At 44.4% G+C, this 26,870-nt stretch overlaps 1 protein-coding gene across 4 annotated transcripts in view; it reads right to left on the bottom strand.

The window, feature by feature from the left end:
- Positions 1-26,870, bottom strand: part of CCDC88A (coiled-coil domain containing 88A) — a 4,373,054-nt gene that overhangs the window by 2,173,352 nt on the left and 2,172,832 nt on the right. For all 4 annotated transcript variants that reach the window (XM_044055294.1, XM_044055285.1, XM_044055303.1 and 1 more), the window contains exon 12: positions 664-808. In XM_044055294.1, the coding sequence (XP_043911229.1) occupies positions 664-808 (145 nt within the window). The remainder of the gene's footprint in view (positions 1-663; positions 809-26,870) is intronic.

Genomic DNA, 26,870 nt, shown 5'->3' with positions numbered 1-26,870 from the left:
TTTTCAGTCCTGCCGCTGATAGCTCATGTGAGCACCCACATCACAGTGGGAGCACTCCATGCTTTCCCACACATATGTCCCATGATGGCTACTGTCACCAGCATGGGATTGCCAAGCCCAAATTCCCCAGATGTACAGCCACTGGTTGCGTGCAGCTCACTATCTGGACCGCTAACATCCTACACCTGGCCTAGGATAAATGAACTCCCAACCCCCTCGTCCCTGTATCTTCCAGACCCCAAGGCACTATTTAATCTCACTCCCTCTGGAGAGTAGTCAGAAGCTTCATCCCCGTCTAAAAGTTTATAAGGTTGCCAATAGGTTTGCTTACCTCTCAACCATAGTAGATCAGTGTTATGCTGTTGAGCAGAATGTACACTTTTTTTGGTAATTGTCTTTTTATTGTACTTTTGAGCTTTTCTCCCCAGGTCTCCTAATCCAGTCGGGCATCCTCGTTAAACAAATGTCAAATAAATAAATGAAATATGCACTTTGTACTCACCCCGCTGGGGGGGGGGGGGGGGGGGGCACCTTGGGAAAACCTGGATTCAGCAAAGGAGCCAAGAATCGAAAAAGTTTGGGAACTACTGATGTAATACTTCACAACATTGCTGGGCTATACAAAGCAACATATTTTAACTACTCTTTCAAACACTACCTTACCTTCCAGTATTTCACTGGTCTTAGAGAGCTGTTCCAGTTCCCAGCCAAGGTGCAATGATTCATCCATGCTCTGTTTCTGAGCCATTTCCAGGGTCAGGTTCTCTTCAATCAAGTCTTCAATTTTTTTTCTTTCAACATCACGTTCCTGTTTAAAAAAAAAAAGGGGGGGTTTTACTATGTACAATATGCAACACACAAAGTATAGTTGCATATGCAAACCTATCATGACAGTACACAGTAACCTAAGCAATTTGGAATGCATCTTATCAAGGTCTGGACATCCGCCTAGTATCCAAAGCTTCATGGCACCTTCCACACACCTGGACATCCAAGAAGGCACAACAGCATGCTGGCATAAATGCAGAAATGTGGGCACCAAAATTAAGAGCTTTCTTGCCTCTCAGGAGAGGGAAGCTAGAGTCCTAAAATACCAGGTTGTGCACTACAAGAAAGGGAAAGTACAGTTGTGTACCTACCATAAATGTAGATGTTAGAGTGTATTCACTGTTGCAGTCATTACTCTTGGGTTATCCTGCTGGCAGGCTACCCTCAGTCGGCCAGAATTCCAAAGTCTAGGTCCGGCATTGGATGCTGTCGCCTCTTTCCTGACGTCAGTGCGCCAGGGGTATAAAAGATGCAGCCATCATTTTCTTCAGTTTTTCTTGCCCCAGATGTCAGGTGCCCCCAAATTGGTAGGCTGAAAACTATGCCAATAAAAATACATGCACAAAAATAACATTTCCTTCATCTACAAGCAAATACACCAAATAGGTTGTATAGGATAGAGAAGTGCAGATAAGTCCCAGCAAAGAAAAGGGGGATGGTGGGTGGGTAACCTGGACTGCAACAGTGAATACACTCGAACATCTACATTTATGGTAGGTACACAACTGTACTATGTTCATCGTGTTTCACTGTTGCAGTCATTACTCTTGGGTTGAATCCCAAAGCTGAGGAAGGGTGGCAGGGCTAAATGGATTTAGGAGAGGCTATGAGGCCCTGCAGAACTGCAGTGGCAAAGCCTGCTCTGGACTTGGGAGTAAAAAGGTAAGTGGTAGTGTTTTGTGAAGGTGTGCACTGAACTCCAAGTTGCAGCCTCCAAGATACCTTTGGTTGGTACTCCTCTGAGGAAGGCTGCTGCTCTGGTGGAATGAGGCCTAATGCCCTTAGGCACTGATTTGCTATGTTGAAAATAGCAGAAATGGATGCAATGGCCTATCCATTTAGAAATAGTCTGTTTTGAGATCGCCTATCCTTGTGATCCTGCAGCATATGACACAAAGTTGCTCAGTCTTTCTGAAAGCTTTAGTTCTGTCCAAGTAGAAGCGTAACCGCCTGTGTATGTCCAAAGAATGTAGAATTTTCTCACCCATGTTCTGTGGATTAGGATAAAAGGTTGGCAAGTGAATGGTTTGGTTAAGGGCCATACTGGATACCACTTTAGGCATAAATGTAGGGTTTGTCCTCAGAGAAACCCTGTCTGCATGAAAAATGATGAAAGGTTCCACAGCCATGAGTGCTTGTAACTCTGAGACTCGCCTTGCAGAGGTTATTGCTAGGAGCAGAGCTGTTTTCCAGGATAAGAATTTTATATCTGCTGTTGGTGCTGGCTCAAAAGGAGGCAGTGTGAGTTTTTCCAAAACATAATTGAGGTCCCAGGCCGGAATTGGTGCTCTCCTTGGAGGCCTAATGTTGTTGGCCCCTCTGAGGTACTGCCTTATTAAAAGATGAGAAAAGATAGGTGGTTCCATATTGTAATGGGCTGAAATAGCAGAGGCATGAATCTTAACTGATGGGAAAGAAAGGCCTTTGTTCAGCATCTCAGTTAGGTATTGTAAAATCTGAGGGATATTTGGTACACACGTGTCAATGCCTTGTTCCTGGTTCCAAGCACAGAATCTCTTCCATTTTTCTGCATAAGATTTTCTAGTACTGCGCCTCCTGGCCTCCCAAGATAACATCCGTAACAGCTTTTGAAAGAGGAGTGTTCTGAATGGCTACATTATCCGCCATGCTGCCAGATTTAAGGTCCTGAGTTGGCTGTGCAGGATCTGATTGTTTTGTTGGGTCAGCAAGTGAGAGGTTTGAGGCAATATCCATGCTGGACCTTGAGACAAGCTCTTTAGGATTGGGTACTAGTGCTGATGTGGCCAGTCTGGTGCAATCAGTATCATTTTTGGCTTCTCTTGTCTGACCTTTAAGAGTACCCTGGGAAGGAGAGGCAGTGGGGGAAAAGCATATACCGTTAAATTTTTCCAGCTGAAGGATAGGGCATCCACTTTCCATGCTTGCTTGTGATAAATCCTTGTGCAAAATCTCTGCAATTGGCAGTTGTGAGGGGAGGCAAATAGATTATGTCTGGGCATCCCCATTTCCTTATTATCATGATGAAGACTTGTGGATCCAGTTTCCATTCGTGGTGATCCATGAGGTTTCTGCTTCGTTCGTCTGCCAGAGCATTTGTTTTTCTTGGCAGGAATTGTGCTTGCAGGTAAACTTGAAAAGCCAATGCTGTGTCCCATAAGGTCATTGCTTGTCTGCAGAGGGGGTAGGAATGTGTATCTCCCTGCTTGTTTATGTACCACATGACCGTAGTGTTGTCTGTCTTTATCAGTAACTGTCCTGGATGAGGCAGGTCCTTGAAAGCTGTCAGGGCATTTTGAACAGCTAGCATCTCTTTTTGATTGATGTGAAGATGCATCTGGTTTGCAGGCCATGTGCACTGAATACATTTTCCTGCCATATGAGGCCCCCCCAGGCATAATCTGATGCATCCATTGTCGGTGTCTGTCTGGCTGTGGGTAAGCTGAATGAAAGACCCTTGTTGTGGTGACAGGCTTCTGCCCACCATTGAAACTCCTGTTGCAGGCAGGGAATGAGTGCAATTACTGTCTCCAGGCTGTGGCAATGCTGAGTCCAAACACTTTTTAGGTACCATTGTAGTTTCCTCATATGCAGTCTGGCATATGGAATTAGTAGAATGCAAGATACCATGAAACCCAAGGCCTGCAGGATTTTCCTTGCAGATAAGTGGGTTTTTGTTGCCAATTTCTTGAAGTAAGTAGTCAGTTGCTTTTGTTTGTCTGGCATGAGATAAGCCATCTGGGCAGTTGAATTTAAGCTTGCATCCAGGAATATTATCTCTTGAGAGGGCACCAGTTTTTATTTATTTTCGTTTACTGTGTACCCTAGGCCAATTAATAATCTTTTTACAAACGCCAGATGCATCAGAAGAATGTCTTTGTTCTCTGCTTGAATAAGGCAGTCGTCCAAGTAGGGATATATTTGAATTCCTTTTTGTCTGCAAAGTGCAATTACTGGTGCCAGGCATTTTGTGAAGACCCTGGGCGCAGTAGATAAGCCAAAGGGCAGTGCAGAGAATTGGTAATGCATTGAGCCAGCTATGAATCTGAGGTATCTTCTGCAAGATTGTCTGACTGGGACATGCAGGTATGCCTCTTTTAGGTCCAAAGTTACAAGCCAAGCCTTCTTGCCCAGCAAGGGCAGTAGCTGCTGTAGAGTCAATATCTTGAATTTTGGAACTTCCAGAAACGTATTTAAAATTGACAGATCCAGTATTGGTCTCCAGGTTTTGTCCTTTCTGGGTACTAGAAAACATCTGGAGTAAAATCCTTGCCCCTGCTCTTGTTGTGGTAGTTGCTGAATGGCCCTCATGTCCATGAGGGCTGTAATTTGTTTTTGTGCCTCTGCCCATTGACTGTGTTGCAGGTCTGGCATACCTTTTGACCTTGGTAGGGTGTGAAAATGGAACCTGTAGCCTTGGAACACTATGTTCAGGACCCATTTGTCTTGGTTAACCATTTGCCAATTTGATGAATAAAGTGCTAGTTTTCCCCCTAAGGGGGCTGCCAAAAGAAAATTGTTTGGATGTGGTAGAGGAAAGTCATTGGGACTGTTTCCTGTAAGGTTGTGATTTGCCTTCTCTGCTTTTGGAGGTAGGAGCACCCCATTTGTTTAGGCCTGTATGAGCCTTGGGGCTGAGATCTGCCTCTGGGATGCCTGTATCTGCCTCTTTGTGGTCTGTCTGACAATGGAAAGGACCAATTATTAGAGGGCCAGTTCCTGCTAAACCTGGGTGACTGTACCTGTAAGAAATCCTTGACTGTCTGCATGGATTTTGCTTTATCCTCCATTTTTTTCAACACCTCTTCTGCTTTAGTACCAAACAAAGTATCATGCTGTAATGGTGCATCTAATAATTTTGCTTTAACATGATCAGGCAGATTCTGTTCCTTTAACCAAGCATGCCTTCTAATAACAGAACCTGTAACAGCAGCCCTGCAAGAGGCCTCCAGTGAATCATAACCACATTGCAAAGTATGCTTTCCCACTTGTTCAGCCGCATACAATAAATCCTGCAATTCCTTGTTCTCTGAATATTCAATATTTGTCAACAATTTCTGTTTAAGCAGTGACATTAAATATTGCTGATATTTAAGCATATGAAACTGACAATTTAAAGCCCTTACAGCCAGGGTAGCAGAAGTGTAGACTTTTTTCCCCCATCTGTCTAGAGCCCTAGAATCCCTATCAGAGGGGTCAGGGTTTTTTGCAGTGGAAGCTTTAACCCCTTTGGGACCCTGAGATATAGTTTCTGTGTCAGCAGATGGGTTTTTATATAGGAATTTATGAGAATCCGGGACCCTGTAGTACCTGTCTGGCTTAGCAGGGGCAGGGGGTAGAGAGTCAGGGGAGAGGACGGACTCTGAAAATACATCATCTATAATATCCAGAACAGGTGGAATAGCAAGGGGTCTGTGCTGAGGAAGTAGCAGAAAGTCTCTGAGCCTTTTCTTAGATTCAGAATAATCTTGGCTCTCCCAGTGGAAATGCTCCCTCATGGTATGCAGGGTTTCCCCAAAAGAATAATCCTCAGGAGGAGAGGCTGAAGGAATGGATTCTTCAGCATCAGAATCCTCATAGGGAAGCATGGAGTAATCCTGTTCAGAAGAGGAATCAGAGGAAATAGAAACCTGATCAGAAGAATCATACTCTGTCTCTTGCCTAGGCCTCTTATCAGGAGGGGGATGGGAGCCCCTGATCAAACTAATTAGGTCTTCGGCCATTTTGAGCATCTGTTTTTTAGGCATGGAAGTCTGAGAAGGAGAACGCTGTACTTGTTTCTTTGTCTTTAGAGCTGCTTTAGTCTTTGAAGCTGAAGATGGCTTAATATATAGTTGTGTAGGTCTGAAGACACCCTCAGAAGCCGATGCCTGCTCAGCGACTCCGGACCCATCTGAGGGAATGATTTCCAAGTGTCCAATACCTTGAGTTTCCAGAGGCCCAGTCGGCTCCATGTGGGAGTCGGAAGCGGCCTGTGGCTCTGAGGTAGCGGGAGCCAGGGGCTGCGAAAGTGCCTCACTGAGAACTGGCGATTGGCCTAGCAGAGGCTTCGTTGTCGGTTTTGGACCTCGGATGCCTATCCTTTTCCTTGTCCTTGCGTTTTTTGTAAACTCCGGATGTCGGCTGGTCCGACGGCATTATATAATTAAATCTTCAGCCAAAGTAATGAAATGCAAAATCGAACCGACGCTTGATAGTGCGTTGGTTAAATTTAGCACAAAACCGACAGCTAGCAACGTTGTGATCAGGGCCTAGGCAAGGAATACAGTAAGAGTGAAAATCCTTATGAGGTATTTGCTTCCCACAAGAAACACAATTGTTAACTTTTTCTGACATCGGTCTGGAGCAAGAAAAAGTTTCTAACGGGTACTTAGCTTTAATGAAGACTTCGGTTCTGAAATTCGGATTTGAAAATCTCAGGAGCTGGCCGACCGGCACTTGCGAACTGCTTTTGCTTCGGGCACCGCGCGGCAAGAAAGACTGAAGAAAATGGCGTCGGCTGCATCTTTTATACCCCTGGCGCACTGACGTCAGGGAAGAGGCGACAGCAACCGACGCCGGGCTTAGACTTTGGAATTCTGGCCGACTGAGGGTAACCTGCCAGCAGGATAACCCAAGAGTAATGACTGCAACAGTGAAACACGATGAACATCCACATCACTGTAGATAGATCAGATAGAAGAGTAAGCCCTAATAAGAAAAACTCCACTAGAAGTGTAGGCTCAAGGGTGTAAATAATGTGACTCATCTACTTGAACATCTACTGCTATGGTAGGATAACAAACAACTAAGTTATGTAAATCCTGAGATTACTGTTTCAACAGCCCAAGTTATACGAGGTGATTACCAAAGCTTTGATAGGCAGGGAGCAGTAAAAAAGGCCTGAATTCAAGAGTCCCTGGAGAACAGTCCAAGCAAAACTCCTTCTCCAGATCAAGAGCAGGTTAACTGTAGAAGGCTTAGTGAGTGGTTACAGCCTCTACACTACTTCTAGAGTTCAACACCTTCCAAAAGCTCTAGACGTTGCCACAGCATGGCAGAGTGGGCTTTGACATCGGTGTGAAGGGTCTTGTATGATGACAATAACAAAACTGGACAGAATGGGATAACTGTTTGCAAACAGTTGGCTTTGACACTGGCTGCTGCGGCCTCTCACCTTAATAAGCAATAAAGGACCGAGAAGAATTTCTTAAGTCCTTTGTGCCATCAAAGTAATACCTGAGCTGTCTGTGGACATACAAGAGTATGTAAGATTTTCCCTCCCTTGCTTTTTCATTCAGGAAATACAGGGAGATGAACAGACTGCTTTTAGAACTAAATTCAATACCACTTTTGGCATTAAGGAAGATTTGGTTCTTAAGGATAACATGTCCTTATGAAAGGTAAGGTAAGGATGAATCATCCTAAGATCCTGTAACTCAGAAATTCAAGACTCAAAGTCAGATCAATGAGAAACACCATCTTCCATTTCAGGAACTTTAAATCAGCTTTACGAACTGGTTCAGAAGGAAAAAAATATATGTTTTTCTAGTACAAAATTAAGATCCCAGAGAGGTCACTCGTTTTCCAGGTGAGTGAATGTGTAGATTCCGTTTCAAAAACTGTTTTACACAACATAAAGAGGGGAGAATCAAAAGGCAGACAGGAAGTAATGGCCAAAAGATGAATCTAATAAATAAGAAAGGCCAGACTTTAACAAAGCACAAAGATACTGGAGAAACTACAGTTGTGTAAGTAAAGTTGACATTAACAGTTTATGTCTGAATGATCACTGCTACAGTAGCCTTAACTACATGAGTTATACCCTGCCAATATAACAGCAACTTCCAAGATGGTTGCATACTGATCAACAGCTTAAAGTGTACTGTCAAGATTTACATGGCTCACCTTTTGTACCAAATTATGTGGTGCTTAGGGTGCCAATCAGATTTTTTAGCCATTAGTGAACTTCCTTTGTGTATTCGTTAAGGAGAAATACTTCTTGTGAAATTAATTTTTCCTGCACTGAAACCACTGAATATTAAGTGTGATCTTTAACATCAGTGACATCAACTGAGAGAAAAATGCAAAATGCATCCACTGAGTTTATTGGATGCATGCCATACATGTGCAGAGGTGCGTCCATTACACTTTTTGCATCCATACCTTACATGACGCCACTGAGGAAATCTCAATTTGGGCTTTGATTTTAGTGAAAAGATTATGAAGCTTTTACTTGAAAAAAATGGCCCAAATAAATTAGTTTGACTATGGCAAAATGTATAGCAAGGCATAAGTCACCAAATGTCTCAATGCAATGCTGAAGTGTGACAATACAATTTAATTTTAACTCTCCCAGTGTGAAAAAAAATGAGAAATAAGAGAAATTCTGCTGGTTAGTAAGAACACTGCCTGGATACCAAACAAAGATGAAATTTAGAGAACCTGAAGGAAAATCAACTAGAAAAGGTGTAGAGAAAACACCAACTGGGAAGAATAAGTATCACATTAAAATCGGAGTCTAAGATCAGAGACATTCTACAAAGACTATTCACATTTCCTAATCAGAATGACATGATGTGAAGGCTGCCAAGTCCAGCTAGCAAGAATTTTTTAAATAAATCTAGGCCATTGTAAATATTAATATGATCCATAGGCTTGTCTACAAATGTAAGTAACCTGTATGTGATGTGCTGAACTTCAAAAATGTAACCACCGTGCACCCTGCTGGAAAAGAACATAAATGTATATGGACTATATGCCTGTGCAAATGTATGTTCTCATAGTAGAAACTGGGACATACAGTTAAGTTGCAAAGTCTGAGAAAAGACTAAGTAGAGTTTTACGATTGTGCTTACCACAGCTAGAAGGCAGAATGACTACAGCTAGAGTTTCTTTCTATTGTTTTAAGACAGAAATAATTACTAGGTTTAAAATGTAAAAGTGTTAATTGTTTTATGACTTCCAGTTTCAGGCAAGCTTCTAAGAGATAAGTATCAGCTTCCAAGAGAGAAGTATTTTTCATAGAGGCATGTTAAATTCCAATGGTATCTGTTTAGCCTGGGAACTAGAGGTAGGTGTCAAATAGTGATGTCATCTAGCTAACTCAGCAGTATTGTGTATTATTAATTTAAGAACTATCTCAGAGAGAAAGGCTGGGCATTTAGTATTTGTCTCTGGATCTGAACACATCCATCTTCAGCACTTCTCATCTGTATTTGCCCTGCTCTGTAAGACTTCGATTGCAGTGATTTCACTTAGGGACAGATAGGAAGATAGTAAGATTAGCTTAGATGTTTTCTGTATTCATACGCGACTGTCCTGCAATATTGTTTTAAAATATTTCCTGTGATTCTGACCTCTACTGTCACTGTGTTGAGTTAATGAGTATTGTCTTGTGCTTTTATTATTCAATATATTTAAACATTTTAATTGTGGCTGGTTTTGTATAGAGACATTTAAGCTCTTAGAGTACCTGCATATGTATTTGGTGACACTGTACAGGCCACTCTGGACTAGCATTAAAAGTTCTGGATGCACACCATTTGGATAACAGTAACATTGTACAGTAGAATTGGTCACCCTTTGTAACGGCCTTATGGTAGCTGATAAGTAGTGGTTGGTGGCAGTGATTCCTACCTTATAGTCTGGGCAGAGGGGGGCATAGCTAGTAAACCTGTGCCAGCCTTCCCCAGGAGTGTCTGTGTGTTTCCAAATAAATCAAATCTCAACGCGTGCATGTGTGTGTGTGTGTGTGTGTGTGTGTCTGAGCTACTTGGACAGGGACACAAAGCACTGGTTGGGCAGAGAGAGAGTGCTGGAGATTTTGGCTGGATCACTTGGCTTTGATCTGAACCCTATAGCTATGCCAGTCTTATTGGGGATCTGGAGAGAGAGAGAGAAACCAGCCCCAGCCTGTCTATGATCTCTGTGTGCTCTTAAGGGAAACTGTACTTTACTGTGTGTGTACTTGTCATCCCTCCCAGTGTGCACATCCCTCACTGGTATTAATGGTAAGGACTGAGGCTCCTTGATTCCTGGGCCAGTGCAGGGGCATCATATGAGAACTGACATGTTTTTTTAAAGGGTGTGCAGATTCTCACTCCAGATACAGAACCCATTACTTCTTAACACTGTGTAAATCTTCATAACTGAACTGATAGCCTGGGATTCCCTCCTTCTCTAAACTTAGTGCAGTCTCCCAAGATACAACCTTCCAAGTTGCCTGTAGTGTATGCCCTACCCGACTTTGGTTATAATCAAACTGCAAACAACTTATTTGAACAGTTAGTAATCTGGTAGTGGAGTGCACACTATCTCGGACCCCTTAGTCCACCCTCCCCTCTTTCCAAAGCCCTAATAGTTGACCTATCTCTCCTTATTTCTAAAATAAGTGGTCACTGTTCTAGCCTACATTTTCAAATAAATTTACTGAGCTGAGGCTTGAAAGTGTTGCTGTGTGGTTTTCTAGCTGGTGATTGATTGCTTTTTTTTTTTTTTTTTTTTGGCTCTACCACCTCCATTCACCCTCGTTATGCTCGGGCTCACTCCACTCCCCTACCCTACCCCCAATTCCCTAACACACACCCCAATACCCAAAATTTATACTCTATCCATCTTATCAAATCACACCTCCAACCACTTAATCTAATCTACAATCAAACCCTGCTACCTAACAGCACCCCCTACCTATAGACCTTCCTCTGCCCAATCAACTTTACTACACCCTTCCACCCTCTCCCCTTCCACTTCTTTACTCCTAACTTCAACTAATGTTTGCTACACCCAGTACATTTTATTCAATCCCTTGCATTCCCTCATTGTCCCAAATAATTTCCCTCTTCTCATATTAACTTCTTTATTAACACCAACCCTTCCAACAAAATCTCCCCACTCTTAAAGCCACAGCCTTCTTCAACATGTTTCTCATTTCCCTAACTACATTCATTACTACTTCTTCTCTCGTTAACTGCACACCATACTAACCTATCATACTTAAAACAATCACCCACACCCAGAAATATTCTCTTACACCTCACTCCCCCCAAAACCCAAGTCAAAATACCACACATATGATTTCTGGATAGTCTATACAAAAAAAAAATGGACGGCAATGCTACTTTCAAAAAACTGTCATGTATAACATTGTAGGGGCAATATCCACATTATCTTGGAACAAAAATGGCCTTACAGGTACAGACAAAAAGAAAGAAGGATCAAATTATATTAAGAAATGCAGAGTACAAACAACAATGCTGCATGAAACACATTTGGAAAGAAATGAGCATGAAAATTTGAAAAAGAAAGGATTTCAGGATGGATATTCAGCAGAATATCAGGGACAAAGTAAAAGAGAGTAATTATATTATTTACTAAATTGTTCCCAACAGTGATAGAAGGGGGAGAAATAGCCAGCTTTCAACAGGAAATATTACTTATAGGTGGGGACTGGAAAAAAAGAAGTTATGTCTTACCATAATATTCCATCTATGTTGTTAATAATCTTCCATTCATCACTGATGGGTTCAGTTTCGAGCCCTCTGAACCATGTAGGTCAAATACCAAGCTTGTGTACACAAAACAACTCTCAAGCTAAGTTGCTACCCATAATGCCCTTCTCCCAATTACCTCAGATCGAGTTTGCCAAAGACAATAGATAGCAGCAGAGGCCATTTCTATGCAAAGAAAAACTCTGAGACACCACCAGGACCCATAAGATCCGCCAGGACCCTATGGAGGGGGACAGAGGGAGGGATATGACAAATGGAAGAAGATCAACAACATAGATGGAACATTGTGGTAAGACTTAACTTTTTTATCTAATGTTGTTAATCATCTTCCCATTCATCACTGATGGGGCAGAATTCCAAGCTACCTGATATACTTGGGTAGCCCTAATGGCAGAACATTCTTGAGCACCACAGAGCCAAAGGTAGCTCTTCCTCTAGAAATCACATCCAATTTGTAATGCTTGATGAAAGTGTGTGGTTTAGCCCAAATGGCTGCTGCACAGATATCATCCATAGAGGCTCTAGAATGGAAGGCTACCGAGGAAGCTACAGTCCTAGTTGAATGAGCTTTGACAGTGTAAGGTCTGGTTTCATTAGCACATGAATATGAAAAGGATATACAATCTCTGAGCCACTTAAAGTGATTTTAGAACTGCCATTTCTCATTCTGGGACCAGAGAAAGAAATAAAAAGTTGGTCAGATTTACGAAAGGATTTTGTCCTGTCCTGGCAGAAACATAATTGCCTATGTACATCCAAATAATGTAGACAGTATTCACCTTTGTTAGAAAAATTGGGGAAAAACACTGGGAGTTTAATAGATTGGCTCATAGAAAATTCAGACACCACTTTGGGCAGGAAGGATGGATTAGTGCATAGAGATACTCTCTCTTTATGAAATATGAGATAAGGCCTATTGACACATAGGTCCTGTAGTTCTGAAACCCTTCTGGCAGAAGTGACAGCCACCAAAAAGAGAGATTTCCAAGACAAAAATTTGATATCGCATTTGGCAGCAGGCTCAAAGGGGGCTGGGACAAGGCCTGCAGTACAAGTGATAAATTCCATGTTTCTAACAGACATTTTAGTGGAGGTCTAATGAGGAACACTCCCTTAAGAAAGGTTTTACAAAGTCGAGTGGCCATTACAGGTGTGCCTTGTAAACGGTTGTGAAAATTGGAAATTGCTGCTAAATGAACTTGTATAGTAGATGCAGACACTCCATGCTGGAAAAGTTCAGACAAATATTGAAGGATAAAGGGGTAGTGGCCGAAAAGGGGTCCAACCCTTGTTCTACAGACCAGGAAGAAAACCTTTTCCATTTATCTCTGTAAAGTTTCCTGGTGGATGGTTTGTGAGAGGCCAGAATAATATCACGAAAATTAAGAGGCAGGGCTTCTTGCCTGGCGACTAACGGAAGTGGAGAAACCAAGCTGTCAGCTTGAGAGTGGACAAGTTTGGTTGTGTCAACCCTTGGAGGTGAGAAATTAGGTCTGGACGGGCATCCTGAATCCATGGAAGCTGCATCAGGTGAGGCCGGAGAAAGGGGAACCACACTTGACGGGGCCAGAACAGAGCAATGAGGATCACCTTGCATCTCAACCGAGTTGCTTTCTTTAGAAATAGAGGTATCAAGGGAATCAGAGGGTAGGCGTATAGGAGACCGTGGGCCAATTGTGGGACACAGCGTCTCTCATTGACTCCTCCACCGGGTGAAGTAGGGAGAAGTAGCTGCTGCATTTGTTGTTCATGTAAGACGGAAAAAGGTCACAGCAAGGCTGGCCCATCGGCTGAAAGTCTTTGCCACTATCTTGGGATTGAGAGACCACTCGTGGGGAAGCACAATGCACCTGCTTAGCCTGTCCGCGATCACGTTACATGTGCATTATCAGAAAACGGTTGGAAGCTATCGCCCACTGCCAAATTCTCATGGCCTCCCAGCACAGGGGGTATGACTTGGTGCCTCCTTGTTTGTTGATGTACCAGACTACTGACATATTTGTCTAAATCGCAATAGTTCCAGAGGGGAGGAACAGGTGGAGTGCTTGCAACGCTAAGAGCACCGCTTTTAACTCCAGAACACTGATGTGCAGATCGGCCTCTAACTTCGACCACGTGTCTTGGACCGTCTTTCCCTGAAAATGCCCCCCCCCCCCCCAGGGAAGTGTCCGTGGTCACCGTGGCGCAGGGCTAAGGGGACTGAAAGGGACGACAGCACAATTTTGCATCTGGCCTCATCCACCAAAGAAGGTCCTGCTTGCACAAATTGGTTATGAGAATCTGAGTGTCTAGAGGATGAATATTTGCAGACCACTGTGTCAGGAGGAGCCACTGTAAGATCCTCATGTGTAACCTTGCAAGGGGAACTATAGGGATGGCTGCAGCCATAGACCCCAGCACCTGAAGGACTTTCCTTGCTGACACTCGTTTGACAGAGTATCACACGCACTTGCAATCTTAGTCTCTGGAGTCCGTGGGCTGGAACAGATACCAGACAAGACCGAGTGTCGAGTACTGCCCCTATAAATTCCAGTTGAGTGGGGTCTAGGCTGGATTTTTCCCAGTGTACAGTTATGCCTAGGGACTCAGCTACAGAAAGGGTGTACTGGAGAGTAATTGTCAGGAGACACTAGGATGGGATGGAGAGGAGCCAGTTGTCCAAATATGGAAACACCTGGAATCCTCAAAGTCTCAGATGAGCTGTTACCACTGCTAAGCATTTCGTGAACACTCTTGGGGTCGTCGAGAGACCAAATGGCAGGGCACAAAACTGATAGTGATTGGCTCCTAACCGGAAGCGAAGGAGACTCCTGGAGCGCTTGTGTTTTGATGTGGTAATACACATCCCGGAGGTCTATCGAGCACATCCAAGCATCCTCCCTCAGAACGGGGAGGATGGACTGAATAGAAACTGTGAGGAATTTGGTTTGAACAACAGATTTGTTTAAGTGTCTGAGATCCAAGATGGATCTCCAGTCCCTGATTTTTTTTTTTGGCACTAAAAAGAATCTTGAGTAAAAACCTGATCCGCATTGGTCTGGAGGATCTGGTTGGATGACTCTTTTTGACAAAGCTTCAAATTTTCTGAAGCTGCTTCTTCCCCTTTGGTGGGGTGGAACATCGGGAAGGTTTTTGGGAGGTTTGGGAGGGGAGGATACAGGGATGTAGTAGCCTCTGGAGATGATGCTCTGCGCCCATCGATCATTTGTAATAGAGCGCCAGGCAGCTTGGTGCAGAGAAAAATGACCCCCGACTGCTTCCAGAGGAAAGCAATTGGGCAACGCTTCAGGAGCGCTGATAAGACCACCCAGAGAAGGAAGCTCTGGAGTCTTTGTTCCATGGACCCCTCCCCCTCTGCCCCTGAATGTGCATCTTCCACCATTGCTACCCCCTCTGCCTCTGGGGGAATCCTCACCACATGCATTCTGAAAAGGGCCCTGCGATTTCTTATGCTAGATGTTCCCACTACTCTGGTTCCTGGAATAGTAACGATGAGGTTTGGAATAACGCAGGCCAATAGCAGACAGGGTCTTTCCGTCTTGTTAGCACCTGGACAGAGTGTCTTTCACTTTGGAGCCAAACAAGGCTGAAGGCTCAATAGGGGTGTTCAAAAAGGAGGACTTGGAGTCTGCGAGGTCACATATGCGCATCCAGGCATGAAGCATCATAATGCCTGGACCCGCAACTCTAGACGCCTCTTCGGTTGCATGACACAGCAACCTCATGGACGAGTTGGATATGGACTCAAGGGTGGCAAGTTGAGAGGCAGCCTTGTCTCATGCCTCATCAGAAACTTGACCCGCAAGAATTCTAGAAAGCTCAGTGATTAGATCTCTCTGGAGCCTTGTAAAATGTGCCAGGTAATTCAGGGACCTAACAGCAAAGGTCGCTGAAGCAAAAACTTGCTTCCCCAGTCTGTCCACCACCCGAAACTCTCTGTTGGGTGGGTGAACAGTAGGATTTTCTTCCGCTAAATCCTTTTTTGTGGACGCCGCAACAACCATTGCTTCAACTGGCAACCCCTTACACCAGTGTGGATGCTTCTCGAGGGGGGGGGGGTATTTTATCAGGTCTCCTCAGGATGGCCTCTATGGAGTTAGGATTCCGCCAGGCATGCTGCACGATAAGATGTACCAGGGGTCACCTAAGAGGTAGAAGGCAGGGAGCGAAAAGCCTGCAGGAACACTAATTCATCAGAGGAGGAGCTGGGAGGGCTTCCAGCCACCCCTCTATTTTAATATTTCAAGGATGTCTCCAAATGGGATATCATCTCGGGGTGACCATGGAGAGTCCACCCAATCATCGTAATCCATGTCCTCAGTCAGCGACTCTTCAGGCGGGTCGATGTGCTTCCTCTTGTATGACATCTTCCGAGGAGGTTCCTCAGTGGGGGTTTCTAAGGAAGACTCTGAGGAAGGGGCATATCCTGGACAGGGATATCCTGAGGCTTTCCCCCCAGTGCCCCGGAGAGGTGGACCATGGTAGCTGTAGCTCAGAGGGAGCAGAAGGGAGTTCCGATGTTGGTGGAGCACCTCCTAAGGCAAGCACTCTCTCCATCATCTGGAAAGCAGGCCCGCCCGAAGAGTGGGAGCCCGGAACCAAGTAAGACAGCCTCGGAACTGAAGCCACACCCTGCAATGTCGGACCTGCTCCCAGCGATGGTGCCTCCAGCCAGATCGGAGCTGGCAAAATTCCTGGAGCAGAGGACGGCACAGATACAGTACTCGGTGCCTTGCCCTGAACAGAGGTGTCTGCCCCCCCAACCCTGAGATGGAGGAAGGGATGGTTCCAACGGAACTGAATACCAAAGAGTCGACCTCGGGGCCTCCGTGACAAGCACTGTTGGTGTCGAGGGGAGGGGTGTTCCACCACAGCTGCCAGAACCGAGAGCTTTGGTACTGGGAGGTCTGAAGGAGGAGAATACATGGGAGTACTGGGAAGGACAGCACCCAGTCCCAAATGGGGATGAGTCTTAGGCCCATAAGGAATCCCTCTGGCTGTCAACAGCTGATCCAACAAGCGCACCACATCATGTTCAGAGAGGCTCCTGGTGGACCTAGTGGATACTCCTGAAAGAGATTCTGGCCAGTCCAAGAAGGGGCTATAAGCATTTCCTGCAAACGGGTCCAGAGTAGGAGAGTATTGGGTCCGTGGTGTCTGAGAAAATGGTACCATGGTCTCTAGTTTGGAGACAGGTAGCGATTGCGAGGATACAGTCTGCGCCGATGGGGCACTCATAATCTAATCACAGGTATCAGATCCTTAGAAGTCTGCACCAAAGGTGGAGCTGGAGCAATTAAGGACTGTGCCATAGTCAAGTAAGTCAGTGTCGGAGGCAGCTTCGGCACGGAGGCACTAGTTGCCACTGGAATGGTAGAAGGCATCCCAATAGAAGTCGGAGCCGAAGTCAAACCCATAGCAGTCGGAGCCGAAGTAGGGGCTCTGTGCTCCAATGAAGCCTTGTGGGCCTTATGCTTAGAAGTCTTACCTCTGTCATCAGAAGGTGAGGAGGGATCAGAATGTGGCCGTTTTTTGTGTTTAACTGGAGGGGTTGAAGCCTCCGAGACAGAAATAGCCTCCGTGAAAGGAGTAGGTAGAAGGCCTTTCAAGATTAACTTATTTTTTCGTTCGTTCAGCATCTGCTGACAAACTCTGACATATCTGACAGGGAGGTTCCACAGATAAATGCGAAACCCCCCAGACAATAAACGCAGTCATCATGACTATCACTGTTGGGGAGTTTACCATTGCAGGAGGTACAATGTTTAAACCTCGATGTCCCTTTTTTATCGGACATATTCATCCAAAACCAACAAACACACAGACAGAGAGAAAGAAAGAGAGATACCAGCGATAGTATCAAGAGATACCACAATGGTAGAAGAGGGCGTTACCAACAATGGTAAAGAATTACCCAACGGGTAGAGATAAAGAGAGAAGATTAGGCTATATGGAGGGTGATAAGAATAGAAAGGGTATACTGTTCTAGTAAAGTAACAAAAGTCCAAACAACACTCAAAAATATTTCACTTAGCTGGAGAGCTCAATGAAACGGGGCTGAATGGCTACGCAGCAAACGAGATCTGAGGTAATTGGGGAAGGGCATTGTGGGTAGCAACTTCGCTCAAGAGTTTTTTGGTGTATGCGAGCTTGGTATTTGTCCAACATGGTTCCAAGGGCTCAGTACCGAACCCATCAGTGATGAATGGGAAGAAGATTAACAACATTAGATAAGAAGTTATGTACTAACCATAACATTCCATGTTTGTTGTACATCTCGCCGTTCATTCTTACAATGATGGGTTCGGAGCCAATCCTCGGCTCCGACTTGGCTGAATACTTAGCTGAAGATCTCAAACTTGGCTCGTGGCAAGAAGGTATCCCACAATGCAGTGGTGCAATTCCCCAGATCTTGTTTGCTGCTAACACTGAGCAATATGTACACTATATACATATTTACACACATATACATATAAACAATGTATAAGTACATACCAAAAAATACTGGAAGAAGAAACAAGCTGAGACAAAAAGTCCCTCAGGTAGTAGAAATCTACCAGGTCCACAAGAAGTCTTTGGCAGGGGGAAGGTGGAAGGGTTCATAAGAATGAACGTCGAGATGGACAACAAACATGGAATGTTATGGTGAGTGCATAACTTCTTTATGTTATGTTGTCCTATCGCACTTTCATTCTTAACAATGATGGTACAGCGTCCCTAGCACCTTTATCCTGGGTGACTCATGGGAGAATACCTTTCAGCACCGTGGAACCAAAGGATGCCATGGAGGCCAAATCCACTTTGTAATGAGTAATAAAAGAATGTGGAGTAGACCACATAGCTGCTGCACAAATATTATCTACAGGAATTCTGTCTTGGAAAGCAGATGACTTAGTCAATGCTCTAGTGGAATGAGCCTTTACTTTGAAAGGTAGAGCCTTGTTATTGGCTTTCTAGATAAAGGTAATACAATTTGAAAGCCAATTAGAAAGAGTGGTTTTTGAAACTGATGATCCTTTTTTTGCTTTAGAAAAGGATACAAATAATTGGTCAGATTTCCTGAAGTCTTCGGTTCTATGCAATTAGAATCTGAGTTATCTGTGCACGTCCAGTTGGTGTAATTTGTACTCTGCCTTGTTGCTATGTTGAGGAAAAATTACTGGGTGTTCTATGGATTGGTTTATGTTGTTTGGAGAAGCAACTTTTGGTAAAAAGGAAGGGTTAGTACGTAAGGATACCCAATCCTTATGAAATATCAAATATGGTGGCTTAACAGAAAGAGCTTGCAGTTGTGACACCCTTCTAGCGGAAGTTATAGCCACTAGAAATAAGGTCTTCCACAAAAGGAACTTCAGGTCTGAACATGAAGAAGGCTAAAAGGGAGGTAAAGTGAGATGGGACAAGACAGAATTTAGATCCCAGGGAAAAAGGGGTTCCTTAAAGTGAGGTCTTAGTAAGGAAGCAACCACGTTTTCGCCCTTCTGACCTTTGGAATAAGGTCCTGAAGGTACGGAAAAATGTACTCCAATGGCAGGGAGTTTTTCCTTCCTGCTTGCATCGGGTTAGAGTGTCTTTTATTTTGTGTCCAAAGAGTGAGGAACCATTAAAGGGGGCATTAGTAAAGGTAGACAAAGGGCTTTGCAAAATTACACAAGTGCATCCAGGAGTGCCTCCTAAGGAAAACTCCGGAACCCGCTGCCCTGCTCGCTCCATCTGCTGCGTAAGATATGGGCCTCATGGAGGAGTTGACAACAGAATTTAAGGTGGACAGCTGGGAGGAGACCTTCTCATTCACCCCTGCAGCTACTGAACCTTGTAGAGTATCTCCTAGCTCTTTCAGGATATCCATTGTAGTTTCGTCAAATGGGATAAGCAATTCAGCGATTGCAAAGAAAAAGTCGCTGAAGAAAAGATACAATTCCTGTATCTGTCCATCGTTCTCGAATCTTTATTTGGAGGATGAACAGATGAGGAAGTCTCTGCAAGTTTCTTTTTGGTGGCTGCTGCCACCACCATCGCATCTATAGGTACTCCCTTTGTTAAGAATTCTTTGCCCAAAGGTGCTGACAGAAATTTGATTGACCTCCAAGGGACCGGTTCCAAAGCATCTGGTGACTCCCATGTCTTTCGACTAACCAGGTCCATTAGTTCATTGAAAGGCGGAGACACCCAGGAGGCTGAAGGTTGAGACCCGAAAGCCTTCAGGTACACTGACTCCTCATCAGAAAGGGTAGTGTTCTGCCAGCCGCCTCTTTGCTTAAGGATTTCTAGAATATCTGCAAATGAGATAAAGTCAGAGGAGGACCGCGGGGACCCTTCTGACTCATCGAGGTCAGTGCCTGAAGTGATGGGCTCATCTGGGGAGTCAGCATGCTTCCTCTTGCAGGTTCTCTTCTGAGGTGGTTCCTCAGAAGGATATTCTGGGAGGCCTCGGAGGTGGACCTAGTGGATCCCAGATTCGAGAACGATGGACAGATACAGGAATTGTATCTTTTCTTCAGCGACTTTTTCTTTGCAATCGCTGAATTGCTTATCCCATTTGACGAAACTACAATGGATATCCTGAAAGAGCTAGGAGATACTCTACAAGGTTCAGTAGCTGCAGGGGTGAATGAGAAGGTCTCCTCCCAGCTGAGGAACCTCCTCGGAAGATGTCCCCCAAAGGGGGATCTGGAGGCTCTGGGTCTCTGCTGTCTTGAGGAATGGGTGGTGCTGAGACAGTAGCCAGTGCCTTGGGGGGAAGAGTACTGGTGTCCTTCTGTGGTGCTGAATGGGAAGACAACACACTCATCAGCTCAAAGGTGGATCCTGATGGCTCCGAAGACTCCCCCGACTCTGAGGAGATAGAGGAAGGCAATGGAGCCAACGAGATCGGACCCAAGGCCGATGTAGGAGCCGAGCTAACCAGAGCCGATGCTCCGAGAGGTAAGCTCGGCAGCGAAGAAGATAGGGGCAGAGAATCCCCCTCAGGGTCGACCAGGGAATCCCGGCTCCCAGACTCACTGGACGGCGCCAAGATGTCAGCTCTGTGGAGACCAAAGGGAGTTCCGGAACAGACAATTCCACAGAAAGTGGCACCGAGCACTCCAGCTCCGAAGGACCAGCTTGGCTCAGAGGAGGAACAATATTGGGCACAGTAGGTTCCGAAATCAAATGGGTGGGAGCAGAGAACAATTTAATCAGATCCGGGGACTTGAGTAGTCTACGCACCACCCGTTCCACATCCTCATCACATAGGCTTCTTGTAGACCTGGAAGACAATAAAGGAGATCAAGATCTATGGAGGATTGGCGATTTCAAGGTCAGAGAAAATGACGAAATTTCAATGGACTGGCTCCGAGTGAAAGTATCTTGTGGCTCTGAAGGCTTTGGAGCTGAAGAACCAGGCCTGTCAACCATAAACTTCCGACGGCTCCAAGGACTGTGGAGCCAAGGAAGTAGTAGCCTTAGAAATTTTAGGGAGTTTGACTGGAGGCTCCGAATGAGCTGATGCAGCTGGAGATGATCTCTTGTGTGAGTTCCCTTTTTTGATGAAGGATATGAAGAAGAGGAAGAGCTATGAATGGCCTCTTCAAAGGAAGGCTTTAAAAGCCCTTTTAGAATCAACTTGTTTCTTCTTTCCTGAAGAACTCTGGCACTAAACAAATGACAGAAGGTGCAGTCCTCTTGGAGATGGATAGCACCAAGACAACAGACACAAACAACATGTCCATCAGTGATGGACATCTTTTGCGAGCATTTCTGATATTTTTTGAAACCCGAAGGCTTGTGTTTACTTTCTTTTTGCTCTTTAGACATTTTCACACAAACAACGAAAGCCTAGAGACTATATCAACCAACAAAGGATATTTAAGACTAATATGCTACAATATAAAGGAGGAAACTACCAGGGGAAGAAAATTAGAACCTCTGACTAAAACGGTTCTAATTTTCACACACAAACGATCAAACAGTCCAAGCCCTCTACCTAAAATGGGCGTATAGCTCTCTAACTTAAATAAGCTATAAAGACACAAACATACAGCAAAAAACAACCACTACAGGGATACCAAAGGCCTATAAAGCAACGGCAAAAGCCGTGCCAGAGAGAAAAAATTCTCTCCATTAAAAGTAAAAATGGTAAGGGGATATCAACAAATAAACTCTATTAATAACAGAACTATATATGAGCAAAAATATTCAGTTTTGACAAGTAATATAGAAAAAGGTTTCACAACTTAGCCACGGCCAAGATGAGCGCATCCAACCTTGTAAAGCAGGAAACGAGATCTGGGGAATTGCACCACTGCATTGTAGGATACCTTCTTGCCACGAGCCAAGTCTGAGATCTTCAGCTAAGCATTCGTCCGAGTCGGAGCAGAGGATCGGCTCCGAACCCATCACTGTAAGAATGGAGGCGAGATAGGACAACATAACATCAAAAGTTATGTACTTAACATGATACATCTGTGCATTCCTCCTCAACTGATGGGCCTCACATCTGACCTCAGACCACAAAAGTTATGTACTTACCATAATGATACATCTGTGGTATCCGTTTTCCATCCTTCCTCAACTGATGGGCCTCACACATCTGATCGCGGATCAGACTTCAGCCACTTTTATTTCAGACTTTGGGATCCGTAGCTCAGGCTACTGCCCATACCCATAATTCCCTATCCCCAGAATTTCCTCAGAGTGAGTTTGCTCCAGAATCTTATAAAAAAGTTACATTATATAAATTATAAATATGCACCACTAGCAGCCAACATGACACAGCAAAGGGGAAAAAATCTGCACTGGAGCTGCATAAGTAATGCTGTACCAAGGACAAACCAACAGTCATATCAGAAGCCAAGGAAAAACAAAACTTTTCATAAGATGGAAAGGGGGAAGGAGGGAGTAAAGTTGAGGAAGGCTGGAAACAAGACAACACAAATCTATACCCAAGGCAAGTATAAATCTTTCGAATCTGATATTGGCTTTTCTGTCCATTCCTCAACTGATGGGACAGAGTCCTCAGACACTTGGTTCCACAGGTGGTCTCATGGAAGGATGTTCCGGAGGATGGCAGAACTCAAAGCCCCCCCCCCCCCAATATCTAGACGAGAAATCCAATTTGTAATAGGAAATAAAGGTTTGAACTTTAGACCAGGTGGCAGTAGCACAAATGCCATCAATCAAGGCCCTAGAAAAGAAAGCTGAAGAAGGGGAGTCAGAACTTGTTGAGCGTGTGTTTGGTAGAGCTAAACCTTTTTGCTTATAAACAATGGAGATACAGCTAGTCAGCCATTCAGATGAGGTAATCTTTGACAAGCCTTGATCAATCTTGGTCTTAGAACATGAAACAAACAAGTGATCTGATTTCTTAAAAGGTTTGAAATGATGAAGGTAGAAGCATAATTGCCTGAAGATATCCAACACGTGGAGCATGTATTTACCTTTATTTGAGAAATTTGGAAAGAACACTGGAAGATTAATGATCTGAGTGAAGTCAGCAAACCAACTTTAGGCAAAAGGAGGGACTGGTATGTAAAGTAACCCTGTTCTTGTGGAAGATAATAAAAGGAGGTTGACAAGATAGAAACTGGAGAACTGACATCCTTGAGGTGAAGTAATCACTAACATTTTCCAAGTCAGAAATTTTAAGTCCACTTTGGCAGTAGGTTCAAAAGGAGCTTGGGTTAAGGCTTGCAGCAAGACAATCAGATTCCAAGAAGAGGCAGGTTCCTTAAGTGAAGTTTTAAGAAGAAAGGTACCTCTGAGGAAGGCTTGCACAACTTCAGTGAGGCTAAGAAGGCATGATTCTCTCCCTTATGGAAATATGAGATGGTCGGTAACTGAATTGACAGCAGAATAACTAGCCCCTTTATGGAAAAATGAAGGTAAGGAATTCTAACACTGCTGATATAGGAGCAGAAAAATTATCTAGATTTCTTTGTGAAGCCCAAATAAAAATCTGTTCCCTTTATTTTGGTAAATGTTCCTAGTGGATGGTTTCTGAAAAAGAAAGTGGACTACGTAAGACGAAAATTGGACTGACTAACCATCACTGGAAGTAGAAGAAATCATACGGTTAGGTTTACTGTTGGAATATCCAGATGAGGCATTCTGGATGGGTGAGACAGTAGATTTGGATTCAGACCCAGCACCCAAGGAAGGTGTACCAGATGAAGCTGGAGGTAGGGAAACCACACCAGTCAAGAACAAAAAGGGACAATGAGGATGACCTCAATTTTCCACTGTAGTGCTTTCTGTAGACATTTCGGGATGAGGAGAGTGGGAGGAAAGGCATATAGCAGACCAGAAGGTCAACTGTGGATCACAGTCTCTCTCAGGGACTCCCCCTTCCCCCTTTGGAAGGATAAGAGCAAAGAACCTGCTGCATGTGAAACTGACAGAAGTGAAAAGAACGTAACATAGTTGGCCCCATCGACGGAAGATCTGTGTTGTCACTGTTGGACTGAAAGAGTACTCATGATTTAGCAAAATAGATCTGTTTAATCTGTCCGCTAAAATGCTGTTTTTTCCCTGGAATGTGAATTGCCTCAAAAGCAACTGGAAGATAATGTCCAAAGCCACATTCTCATCACTTCTTCATACAATGGTTAGAAGCATGTTCCCCCGTTTACTGATGTACAAGACTACTGACATGCTGTCAGTTTGGATAGAAATCACCGCTAGAGAACTCCCTTATCTCTACGACACCGATGTGAAGATTGACCTCTGATGGGGCCCACGTGCAATGGACTACCTTTCCCAGGCAGCGCCCCTCACCCTAGTTGGGAAGTATCCATAGTCACGGTGGCTTGGGGAGACTGAGGAACAAAGGAATGGCCCCAAAACACATCTGGAGAGTGAATCTACCAATTTACATGATTTTTACAGAGTTTTAAGCATTCTGGAAAAGTGATGGGGGTGGGATCTGATAGACCACACTGGACTACTAAAGTCAACTGTAACACTCTCATATAATATTTAGTGAACAGAAACAAAGTAATAGAAGCTACCATGGATCCTAGAAGTTGAATGGACTAGTCCGACAGGTGGTGTCTGACAGGAAAGGAGCTGCTGAGCCTGATTTCTTAGGATTAGTAACCTGTTCTGCAGTAATCTTGCAATTTGAGTGGCTGTATTCGAGTGAGTTCCTATGAATTCCAAAGCTTGTACTGAGGAAAACTGATACTTGTCCTGATTTACTGTAATTCCCAGGTTGGAGCAAAGCGTTGTATACTTATCATAACTTGGAATCTGTGCTATCTAGTGTCATTATTTATCACAGCTAGGTCTTACAGCCGACCTTGGATCAGAGCCGGCACTGTTGAACAGATCCAGAGCTCAAGCTCCTCCCCTTCCCATAATCCCCTGTTGACCTGTAACACTCGGATCGAGTTTGCTAGACAAAGAAAAAGGACAGCACCACCTGTCCCAGAGACAGACTATTCCCAAAGGGAACATTCCTCCAGTATCCTAAGGTTCCCTGAAGGAAGGGGGAAGGAGGACAGGAACGTGATGAATAACGACACGGGATAGCACAGATTCCAAATTATGGCAAGTACACAACCTCTATCTGATGCGATACGTGTCATTATTCATCACAGATGGGTCAGAGTTCCCAGCTACTATGGACCCTGGGTGGCCTCATGGAAGGATATGCCGTACCACAGACACCAGATCCAACTTATAGTGAGAGACAAAGGTGTGAGGGCTTGACCACATAGCAGGACTACAAATCTCATCCAGAGAGATCTTGGCTAGGAAGGCTGAAGATGTAGCCACAGATCTAGTAGAGTGGCCCTTAACAGGTCTGGGAAGCTCCATGTGTTTGCTATCATATATGTAGGAAACACAACTAGCAATTCAGCTGGAAACAGTTACCTTAAAGATGAGCAGGTCTGCTCTGGCCTGAGAAAAAGGCCACAAAAAGCTGATCCGACTTTTGAAATTCCTCAGTCCTCAAGATAAAAACATAACTGCCTGTGAACATCTAAGCAATGCAAAGTACATGCCACCTTATTAGAATAATTGGTAAAGAAAACAGGTAGGTGACTAGAGTGACTAAGGTTAGCCACTGAAGACACCTTAGGAACTAACAAAAGAATTTTGTCCTGAGAGAAACCCTATCCTTGTGGAAGATCAGGAAAGGGGGTTTAATACTGAGAGCTTGCAACTCAAAGACTCTTTTGGCCAACAGGAAGGCAGTCTTCCAAGAGAAAAATGTAAGATCGCATGATGCAGCTAATTCAAAAGGTTTTTGTCAAAGACTGCAACACCAGCAGTAAATCCCATGGTGGTGAAGGATCTTTTATAAGAGGTCAAAGGAGAAAGATCCCCTTTAGAAAGGCTTTGCAAAGTTTGGAAGAAAAAACAGGACCTTCCTTCAAACAGACATTTGAGATGGCCACCAATTGGAGCTTGATCGCAAATAAACTGGCTCTTTCCTGATAAAAAGAAGTGAAGAACAGCAAAATATCAGAAATTGGGGCTGAGAAGGGGTCTAAATTGTGCTGTCTGGTCCAAACAGAAAATCTTGTCCATTTTCTGGGATACACCTTTTTTGTAGATGGCTTCAGAGACACCAAAATAGTATTTCTGAATGCAGAGGGAAGCCTGGACTGAGAAAGGACAACTAGAACTGGAGAAACCAAGCAGTCAGAGTCTGGAGGTTATGGAGGGGAAGCCACCAGGGATAGGAGATGAGATCCAGGCCAGGATCCAATATCCTTGGAGGATATCACAGATGAGACCGAAAAAGGGAGAACCACACCCGACGAGGCCAAAAAAAAGGAAAATGAGGAGAGGAATCTTCAGGCAGACAGCTTCCTGTAAGACCTTGGGAATTAGAGGAGTAGGAAGGTAGGCATAAAGGAATCCTGACGGCCAATCGGGGATCTGAGCATCCCTTGGGGACTCCCTATGGCGGGGATCAGGGCAAAGTAGGTGCTGCATTTGTGGTTGACTGGAGACGCAAAAAGATCACAGCTGGGATGACCCCAATGGTTGAAAATCTGACATGCCACTGATGGATTCAGGGACCACTCATGAGGACTCAAGATGGTCCTGCTGAGTTTGTCAGCCAGCACATTAGAACTGCTGGTAATGTGAGCTGCAAGACAAAAGCGCCTGGAAGACACAGCCCATTCCCACACTCTCATGGCCTCCCTGCACAGATAAGACCATGTTCCCCCTTACTTGTTGATGTACCAGATGACGACCATGTGGTCTGTCTGAACTGCTACAGTCCCGAGAGGGAGCGTCTCCTGATAAGCTTGCAAAGTTATAAGGAATGCTCTCATCTCTACGATGTTTATGTGCAATTTGGTCTCTATGGGGGACCACATGCCTTAAACCGTCCTTCCCTGAAAATGCCCCCCT

This window comes from Protopterus annectens, chromosome 1.part2, assembly GCF_019279795.1.
Source record: "Protopterus annectens isolate FY-2018-M chromosome 1.part2, PAN1.0, whole genome shotgun sequence".
Taxonomy (NCBI): domain Eukaryota; kingdom Metazoa; phylum Chordata; order Ceratodontiformes; family Protopteridae; genus Protopterus; species Protopterus annectens.
The sequence above is the reverse complement of the archived record's forward strand: the minus strand, read 5'-3'. Positions and strand labels throughout refer to the sequence as shown.